At 40.2% G+C, this 11045-nt stretch overlaps 1 protein-coding gene across 5 annotated transcripts in view; it reads right to left on the bottom strand.

Moving 5' to 3' along the window:
* prdm16 (PR domain containing 16) overlaps positions 1 to 10331 on the bottom strand; it is a 170305-nt gene extending 159974 nt beyond the window's left edge. For all 5 annotated transcript variants that reach the window (XM_023841555.2, XM_023841550.2, XM_023841549.2 and 2 more), the window contains exon 1: positions 10192 to 10331. In XM_023841555.2, coding sequence (XP_023697323.2) covers positions 10192 to 10228 — 37 coding nt within the window. In that variant the 5' untranslated portion in view covers positions 10229 to 10331. The remainder of the gene's footprint in view (positions 1 to 10191) is intronic.
* Between the last annotated feature and the right edge of the window lie 714 nt (positions 10332 to 11045).

Raw genomic sequence — 11045 nt, forward strand, 5'->3', positions numbered from 1 at the left:
TTCCCTCATCACGGGACCTATAAAAGCCTGTAGTCCATGAGTAACCAAGCGTCTGTCATTTCAGCCAGAACCCAGAAATCTGTCACAGTGTAAGAAACCCCATTACTCGGCGTTTGCCCTCAACACTTCACTTCATTCTGCACTCCCTGTTTTTCACATCTCAACGAACTACTCAGTGGAATTTACACAAATCCAATAATTAACTCAAAAAAAATCAATGGCATGTAAATACTTCTAAGAGACCCTTAATGATTTGCCATAATATAAAAATAATTGGTATTAATGCATGGAATCGAGTTATATTAATGTGGATTAATCAGGTATGTTTGAGATTCTCTTTCTTACAGAGGACAACAGCCCTCTTCGGTCCCTGTCTTATGAGTTGCGAGTTAAGTCAGAACTCAAACCCAAGACCCAGAAGAACAACTATAGACAGCTCATGATCCAGAACCGCACACACACTAAGAGAGCGAAAGAACCGCTCCACACACACCCTTGGGTTCATTTTAAAGACGAGCATAAAGTTGTGTTGGAAATCCAACCACAATAAATAAACTAATTACACGGCAGCCGGACGCAACCTCCAAACATCGGTAAAACAGGCCTCTTTTTCTTTTCAGAGTTTAAAAACGACAGAGGTCAAGTGTGGACAAAAATATATACATGCTTTCCAAAAGTGGCCTGGGAGCAGAGCCAGTAAAGTATGGCAAAGTAAAATATGAAATTCAGAGGTCCTGGTCGTTCAGCTTTAGCTGTGTTAAGTGCTGCAAAGAATTTCAAAAGAATTGAAAAGGAATGAGCATGTTTAGCGTGTTATTAGCTGGTCGGGTCTTTAAATCCAACACGGACATCGCGCGTCGCAAACCTGCACAGATGGTACACTTTCACATGCAACATTTCTGTTTGAAATCGGAAAGTTGTTCCGTGCTGGTTATTAAAAGCAAAAAACGCAAACAAACAAAAGCAACAATGAGTCAATACAAAGCAGAAAACATCCCCGGATGCATAAAAGCTGTGGTATTTTCTAAAAATGGGTCAGAACCTATTTCCTCTTTTGATTATGATTAAACAATACTGGAGTGTATTGTGTGTCTCATGTCTTGTATTTATTATTTGTAACTGTTTTTTTATTTATAGTTATGGCATCTCCAAAGTAGCTAGCTGTGCCAACAGAAATTTCCACCAGCCTTGCTCATGTACCTATAAAGATTCTGAGTGTCATTCGGACTGTGAGGGGACAGTGTGGTTTTTATACCATGTGACACTGCACTCTCAGCGTAACACATGTTTCTCTCAGGAAGTCCGTCCACCCAAAGCTCCCAGACCCAAATCTTCGGCCAATTAAAGGCTCATTTCTGCATGGCTTGCTCTCCCGGCTGCCCCCGCGTTTGGCTCCCCCGAGCTCATGAGCGAAGCAGGCACCCCGCCGCCCAAGTGCACAGGAAGGGGGCGCCGTGAGCGGACAGGACAGGCCAGCCTGAAGGTGGCCCCGGGGATCACAGAATGCCATTTGTTGCCCGTCACTCGGCAGCGGCTGGGTGTGCTCCGCCACGATGCTGAAAGCCCCATCCACGCCGCCTCTTGCCTGGGATGTTTTTGCAATTCAATATTTTCACACGCGGCCTTGTCCTTACCAGGGAGCCCAGCACTGGCTGCATGAAGCCGTAGCTTTCAGGAGCACAAAACTCACAGTAAGGGATGAGAGTTAATAGCCCATCTTGAAATATTTTAGCAAAGACTGAAACAATCCCTGTCCACACAAACACATGCACACACAAACCCACACGCCGTCAGCCTCCAGAATGCAGGCCCAGCATTAGATGGTTACACTACTCAGAGCTATCAGTTTCCGAGACTTAACTAAAACCACAGCTTCTATAATAACTAATGACATCCAAACACAAAACAAAAAAACAACAATAAAGAAAAGGGCAGATTTCTTTGCTCTGTTTTTATTCTGTTGTCAAAAAATATATAGAGGAGCTGCATCAGAAACATTGAGACGAAATGCAAACAATATTAACCTACGTTTAAAGTCATATAAGCATAAAAACATATAATAGAAAGTGTAGATTCCTATCAATGAGAATATTGTGAGACTAAGCTGTCTGAAAAATACTATTCAAAACAAAATCTACAACTTGTATTTTAGGGGGCTGTGTCTTTGATAACAATGTAAAGTTGAATAAGACACTGAGATCCTGAGATTATAGCTTGAGATAAAGCTGGAATAGTCAATGAACCCATTAAGAATCACTCATCTTCATCTGTCTTTTTAAAACGCAGACGGTGATGTCATGGCACAGACTACAAAAAACTCAATCAGGAAATAAAACTCGGATTTGATATTGACCTGGACACTCTTGCTGTGTCCTTAATCGACGGCTATAAAAGCAGTTTGGGATTCCTAAATTGGAAAGAGTGAGACCTAATGCACTAATGATCTGTTTAGGATGTTGGCGTTAAAGTGGTTTGAGAAAATGAAGGCTGGTTACAGTTTTTATATATTTTTCCAGTAGGCCGCACTATAGTTAATTCAATTAAATACACCAATAGCCTCCCCTCCGCTGGGAGCATAAAAATCAACATGCCACCAGTTTAAATTTTTATGAAAATAAATTGCAGTTGGAGAGTGGCTAGCTTGTGTTGCGAAATGAAAAAAGAGAAACATACCATTGATATAATTAAACCAATTTTCATGGACAGAAATAGTCCAAATAAGCAGTAAAATTAGCAGAGCGTTACACCCCCACCCCCCCATCTCATAATTTCAAAGAAAGTTATACAAATATATAGCTTGGTCTGACAGGCCCATGCAGTCTGGTGATAATGATGGTTCAATTGTTGTGAATCTCGAGATCACCCACAGCAGATTCGTCAGAAACACTGATAGGATGACAGTCTAATCGTTTAAGTCCCAAAGACTTAAAAGTATTCTTTCATCATCCCAAAATCAAAGACCCGGGTCGCAGAAGTGCAGGGTTCCGAGTTGCTGCCTGCCTGTCCCGTCGCACCCCTGAAATCCACGCTAACGAGATGCTAACGAGAACCTAACATCTCCCGCTGATGGGAGAACATGGAGGACACCGGATGAGTCCATTAGATAAATGACGGGGGCCAAACCTTTGAAAATACAGCCCATCGGCAACATGAAAGCCCATGCAAACCTTCGACACACCCGCCCCCCCCCCACAGGGGAACAGATTTGTCTCCTTATCTCTACAGGATGGAACATCGAGGTCTCAAACCATTAGGCAGGACCACAGACTGTGGATGATCCTACTCGGCCAGACAGAAGAGACACTCCACGTCGCTCTGTGGTTTAGTTTCACCTCCAGCCTCCATTTAAGGGTCAGCTAGCAGTGCCCCGATCTTGTGACACGTGCCGCACACACGTGTTTGCTCACTGGCGTGGGGTGGAGGGAGTGTGAGATTAAGACTGATCCTCAGAAAATTCCTCATCCAAAAATGATTTTGCTCAGTAGAGGGTGAGCGATGTTATACAATATTGGCTACTGTGATTTTTTTCAAGTGATCACTCTTTTATCTAAAGTGACTCACGAACTTCACAGTTCAGAACACCTTATAAATATTTACCTGCTTAAGTATTTCCCTCAATGTTTAAGGTTAGAGCAAGTAACCTCCTGCTCAGTTCCTTAATATATCCTACACTGGTTGAGGGAAACCTTTTCAATTGTTCTAACGAAGATTATGAATCGTTTTTATCTGTTCAGATTTTTTTCCTTTGAATGATAAATAATGATGTTTCCTTCAGCTGAAAAAAGGGTTATGATTCTATTTCATTTTATTAAAGTTTCTGGAAAACTGTGCCAGGTCTGTTAAAATGACTGTTTCCTATGTTACTTTCCTGCTGAACACAGAGAAAGAAATGTGCATGTTTGACTATACAGGTGCTTTATATGTGACACATTGTGTCGTTTTACAGGCTGAAATTAATAACAGAGGGTATTTTATTCAGTGCTAATTACGTTGTTTCTGACCTGCCTCTGTTTCGTGGTTGTTTGATGTCACATGGTCAGGCTGGGACACTGGACTTGTCAACGTGCGTGTTTTTGGTTCTAGATTTTGGGGAAAGAGCTTGTTTTAATCCTAAGCAGCCTGGACACATATTAACCCACTGTGACAGCGAGGATCTTCAAGCCATCATCAGGCATGTGCTAAGTTCCCATGACGCAGGACAACAGGAGGACTGGAGGGGAAAACTAATGCATTTCTGCAACAGTCACTCATTAGGAGAATGGGTGTGAAAGATTCCTAAAGGAAATAAAATAGCCCAACCTTAGAAAGTGAATATAAGAGGCTGACATAGAATACACAGTAATAATTTTATTTCCATGTGGTCTGAGGTGGCCATACAGATCCACTTTCTACCAGACAAACTTGTGGACCATTTTACACACCTCCAGATGTGATTTACTACTAATAAAACAAACTGAATAACGTGACGTCTTAGAGCATCTGGGAAAGGGATGAAGATGTTGCTTTGGGTGTAGGTGGACTGGTGCACACAGACTATTCCTCCTGGGCTCACAGGACCGGGAAACCCCATCCTCCACCACCACCCCCCCCCCCCCCAGCCCCCACACACACGGGGGGTGGGGGGGACAAACGCCATGCGGGCATTGCATAACGAGTCACAAGCGACAAGACATGGTACGGCCAAGGTCGAGCCTGCCCCCAGCCATTTTTGGGGAAAAAAAAATAATACTATAATGGGACCATGGACTGACCAACTGTCAAAGAGACCCCCCCCCCAAGCTTAGTGGAGGCTGACGTCAATCCATTCCAGTCCAAAGTCAAAATTTTACAAATCACATGTGTATGTAGCTTTATTTTCAGGTAGAGTGCGAAGCAGAGTTCAGAATGACACACCTACATGGGCGGGACCCCTGCAAAGACACGCCCACTGCGCGGCTTCCGTAGTCCAAATCCACACTCCCGGCTTTGGCAGGGTCACTCAAGTTTTCCATTGACAAAATCTTCCTATCAACCTAACTCCCAGGTGAATAATAACGTCTACCTGTGTAAAATGACCCGATGAACCTCCCCTTCCATTCGAATAGTTTAGTTCCAAGAAACATTCGCGTTACCCAGTTGTAGGGGGGGAATCTGCACAGTCAGCCATTTTAGCTGTGCAAAACTTGTTTCCAGAGAAATTCGTCTACTTCTGTTATTCAAGTTCTAAAACAGCCCTTGCTGCTCGTTTACGCTGTCAGGGTCTCGTTACGAAGACGTCTCAGACCGCTACAGACGGTGCAGCAGCGCGGGTTGTGCTCAGCACATAAACCCTTGCAGGACAGTCCGAGAAGGTCGTTCTCTGACATAAAGATCCGATCGTGTGAACATGCAGTAAAATCGCGAAACCTGCCACCTGCGTAAACCGTCCGCCTGGGCAGGTGAACCGGGAATCATAGGCTGAGCGAGAGGAAGGGAAACACGGCGGGCGCGGGGAGGGGGGAGGGGGGTTAAGAAAATGAATTAGGGGTATTTGTAAAGAAGGACCTTTTATTTTCTAGTATGCAGCAGTTTCCTTTCATTCAGTAAATGCTTCCGCGAATAAACAGTATTCTCTCAGAGGGTCAGGAATCACAATAAAGCTTCAACTTTTAGTAAGACCTCGCGACTCCCGCTTAATAAAGACTCTTTCTATTAAAGGGAGTTTTTGATAGTCGGTGATAAGTGTCCAGACGATATATTTAGGCAACTTAATAGCCTTTTTTCTTGTAAAGCCGCAGTAATAGCAGGCTAAGCCCCGTTTACTTAAACGGGATAAAACTGCGCGTGCCCAGCTCTGCCAGCTTAGATTGTGACATATTAATAATTTCTAACTGCCATCTTATGTGACCACGAAGATAGGCCTGTGCCACAGTGTATGTATCAATGTATGTATATGAAGAAACGATTATACGTAGGCCTATATAAATACATGAATATATAATATCCAGTAGGCCTATGTTCTCTTTCATTTTCAAAAAGGTAACTAATTTGTTCGATGTGGATAGGCCAACTTCAGAAAATAATTTCGTATGTAGGCACCGCCATCTGATATTAACACAAGGTGGTTTTGTTTCATGTTTTATGTCGTAAATTAAAATAAAGCAATCAACGGTTTTGCCTTCAAGGACCGGACAGTGAATAAATTAAATGCCCGCTAGAATCATGTCGCGTTGTACGCAAGATGTGTAAGTAGGCCTGTATAATCCATGCAGTGTTACAAAAGCGACAAAATAAGCCCTTTCAAATGCCATCCGTATATATTATGAATTATATCTACTGTGTTTATTAAGCAAACTATATTAAGCATGTAAGTGAAACGTAGCCAACACGCAAGTGAACACGACGTACAGCTTTTATATTACAATTTAAGCAAACTGAATTCAGTAACTTTATTGTTATAGCATAATAATTACGTGTGTAACATGCATTTGAAATGATATCGTGCAATGTGTCTGTAGGCTTATGCGTGTATTTATGTATGTGTGTGTGTGTATGCATATGTCTATGTTTGAAGTAAGACGTGCTTATGCGAGTGTGGTGGTAAGTTACATCGGTGCATCGTAGCGCGCCTGCAATTAAAAAATGTTTAAAAAAATATAAACGGAAATGCAAAATTACCCAACCTAAAACTAATTTCTGTTGTTAAACTCGGAGAAAATATAATAATTTTAGAATCAAAATGTTTAACGGCGACGTTTAAAAATTCTTATATCTTAGTACCTAAACGCTTATTCGACATAACGGATATAAACCCCAAATACCTGGATATTCACATCATGGTGTTTTGGGAGCGATATTACAGTAAAAGTTCCAGGGTACACAATCTTCTCATATTACCTGTTTCATCAAAATAAGGCAAGAGGTAAACTGACAGAAGACCTTTCAAACGGGACACACTGCAAACAATCGTGTCATTGTCTTTCACCGTTTCTCTCATTGATGTAATCATATATGCATCAAAATAAAATAAAAACAGCGAAATACGAACTCGAAAATTCCCTGCCGGTTCCTCCACATTTCATGTAAACAAGTATCTGCTACAATAAAACGCTCTGCTGCAACTGCAGAAAATCTCTGTTGTTTTTTCTCTTCAATATGCCTGTACTCATTTTCTATCGATTTTCCTGTTAATTTAATCTGAGGTTTCCAGCCTCGTCTCACTTTTATATATAGTGTCAATTATAGAATTTTCTTCTTCATATTAGTGCTACAAAAGTAGTTCTGCAGAAAGCTCCTATATAATTCGTGTAAGAACATTATAAAAGGAGAACTTGAGTCTGTTTCCCCGTCATGTTTCTGACTGCGGGTTTAAACTGTTTAATGATTCCATTGCTGTTGCATTACTTAACTTGTCTCGCGTCTAATATGGTCGCAATATTTAAACAAGTATGAAAGTGTAAACAATTATTACAAAACTGGGGCGGCCATCACTACATGAAAACTGGCACTGAAATTGTCAGAGCGGTCGACGAGCATGCATGCCAAAGTTAGACTTAACTTTGTTTCATATTGGTTCTCTGACAAAAAAAATAACGTAGACTTGTCAAATAACCCAATTGCACAGTATTACTAAAACATACAAAAATACGTTGCCAGTATTATGTAGTTATTGATAAACACTGAAAATTTTAAACTGTTGTTCAAAGTTGGCAAAGTTATTCAAGTATTTGAAAGACTGAATTAGGACAACATAACTTATGCGTGATATTTACCAAAAAAAAATATATGCAACTACTGTACAGAGCGCACTGTAGATGAAGTTTTGCAAGATTTTAGATATGCGCGATAAGTTAGCAAAATACTTTACAACTGTCACATCCCATCTCGCGGAACGTAGCGAGGTGTCCTCGTAACGGCCATAATTGATCGGTAGGAGTTTATCCTTTTTGACAGTAATTAGCGAAGTACAAGAGAAGTACGGTGACTGGGAATCCCTGCGGATTGTTTATAACTGTTGCTACTTAATCGGCCGTCTCAATCAAAATTCTTAATTGATATAAAACTGGGAACCCTTTCTTAATATTTTCGGAGATGTCAAAAGTTCGGCGTGTAGAAGGCATCCGTCCGATAAAACAGCTGTATTATCATTCACAAAACACGATTACATTTGTAAAATGTTGATACCATCTACAGTATTTTCTTTATCTCAGCCCTGCATATAAACACGCTGTTCAGCTGTGGAGGTTATACATTCGCATAAAGCACACAGAAGGCCTTCCAGACTCAGGGAACGGCACAGAGTGACTTTAAAAAGTGAAAGGTCAGATGAAAACGACTTCGACCCTACATTAATAAACCCGTTGCATTATGTAAACGCCAGAAGTAATGCAAATTTGGCTTTTTAATTTCCTTAACCCTAAAACAGAAAAGGTATTTTATCAAGGTCAGGATGAAATCAACTTAGCACGAACAAATAATTCTCAACCATTTGAAATAATTTTCAGACCAAATTTAAACTGTTGAAAATTAAAACGTATGCACAAAGGTTTTCGACAGGTTACATATATAGTATATACTCGACGTGTTTTGTATTTTTGCGCGAATCGCCTAACAAGTATACCCATGCCTCCTTAATGACAACTTCTGTTTTGTTATTTAGTTAAACAGTCATATTCGAAGCGCTTAAAAATAAAATTGCAGAAAATAAAACATACAAAATGAATTTAATATAACAGATGTATAACAAATCATGTCAAATGCATAAAAATCCCTTTTAGACCTCTTTACATACACACAAATACATTTTTGTAATTGTTACATACCTCAGTTATGTAACATAACAAGAAATTCAAATTCAACGCAAAGTGATACCTACACAGCATGAAAAAAAAAGTTTTTTAAGCATCTAAATAATGGAGCGTACCTTTCATTTCGAAATCTGATTAAATTTTTATAAATGCAAACTGTTAAACTATAAAGTTTTTTTTTTCGAGCTTTGGAGTAAATGAACAATCGAACGATGCATGGTCATTCAAATGGTGTCCTAAAATTTTGTATTAATTTGTATAATTTCAATAGAAATTTAGGCCTATTTTTTTAAAGAAATATAAAATCTTAGCACATACGTCGTTTCAAAAACTTCGAAAGTTAATAGCAGCTAAAGTGGCGCTGAAACATTCAAATACAATCGGTCGTATAAATTGTTGCATTCGTGGGCTAATTGTACTGAGAACTGAAGTTTAAGCATGTTTATGTCAAATGATACACATTCTTTCAAAGAATACAGTCAAAGTGAGAATGTCATTTTTGCCAGACCTCCCGAACACTACATCCACATATAAGAACAACTGCATCCTAAACAAACTCATTTTATAAAAAGAAAAATGAAAGCAAACTACCTTTAGCCACAAAAATTGCGTGCTCGACAGTTAAAAAAAAAAGAATTAACGCGTTTCCCATGTGAAATACCACCAAGTTAGCAAAAGTCCAGAGAAATCTATTTTCTTGCACCACAAACATTATCGATTGCCATTCCCAGAAGGAGAACCAAAACAGAACTGAAACACAGCGGCCCAGGGAAAAAGGCTTCAGTGATGCCATTTCTTATAAGCGAAAAATAATAAAAGAACTCGGAAAACTCCTTGAAAACATAGCCATTTTCTTTCAAATTCCCTCTCCTACATAACGCGCCTCTTTCCAATGTACGCGTTTCTGAGCGCTTTCCACACTGGATACTGAACGCCCCGTTACCATGAGCGGTGCTACAGCGCCCACTATTACAAAAACTAGGAATATTGTTTCACAAGACTTGGAACGACTCAATAAAAAGTTACTATCGCTTTCGACAACTTTAGGTAACTTTCCTTTAACATTTTTGCTGTTTCTACTACAAGAGGGCAGGAATCGGTGGAACTACAACGCCAAATTACCGTGGAATTACAATAAGATTTTTCCCCTTGTCATTTAAATAACAAACACCGCCGTTGTTTCATCACATAAGAAACTTCTGACGCTGAGAACAAGCAAACCGAGCCAGCTACAGCGAAAAGGGTGGGCATACAAGCTATGATGCATTTACGCTTTTAGGTTGCTTTGAAGACAAAAATATTCATCGAGGACGATGAAGCGACACATACAGGAACTGTTATTTCTAAAGGACACATTTGTGAGCACAGCGAGAGTTCGGAGTTTCGAGCTGCCGGCTGAAAGTATAAGAAGGGAAAAAACACCTACTTTTCGCCAGTTTTCTCGCCCTTGCCTTGGATCTCATCTTGTCGGCTTGTAGATTCCTCTCGTCCTCCTTGAGCCCAGAAGCAGCAACAACACTATCTTCATCTCACAAGCATTGTCAGTTTGGACACCTTCGCACATGCGCACAGGCCATTCAATCTGACACCCTCGTCAGGGCCAAAAACTTTCCAATGTATTCATCATCATCACTTTTTGTCCTATCGTCTCCCCTTTAGATCACTTATCTCTTCCCCTCCTCCCCCTTCTCTCTGCACCATCTCAGACTCGTTCATTCCCCCCCACCCCCTACCCGTCCCCCGTCTGGTCCTTTAAGAGTTATAACTCTTATTTTTCGCCAACCTGCAGGATCCGGTCTCGCGCTGGACACTGCACGGGATGCAGGGTCAAGGTCGCATCCCTGCATTGCAAGGTGACTGTTTTCATATGAAATACCAACAACAAATTATAATTAAAAAAAAGAATGGAAGTGTTACAACTTACGGTGGATTTAAGGTACAGTATAAATATCTGTATATATAAATATTATTACAGTAATAATAATATTTATCATAATAATTATTATTATTGCAATCTTTGCTATTACTATGAAGTAAATTCTATACTGTGATATACCTGTACTGATTCTTTTTATGCTTTAAAATATTTTATGTAATCTAGGCGCTTAAACATTGTCGCTCACGCATAAAGTGTTCATCACATGTTCATTCTTTCGTGATTTTATTTTAAACAATTTCCCCCTTTTCCTATTAATTGTGATCCTTCAGTAGGTATAAGGTCAGATGAGAGCTGTATGGCTTTCGAGGACATGAATTAGAACTCGATGTATGCGGTAACCG

Source organism: Paramormyrops kingsleyae, chromosome 6 (genome assembly GCF_048594095.1).
Source record: "Paramormyrops kingsleyae isolate MSU_618 chromosome 6, PKINGS_0.4, whole genome shotgun sequence".
Lineage (NCBI taxonomy): Eukaryota > Metazoa > Chordata > Actinopteri > Osteoglossiformes > Mormyridae > Paramormyrops > Paramormyrops kingsleyae.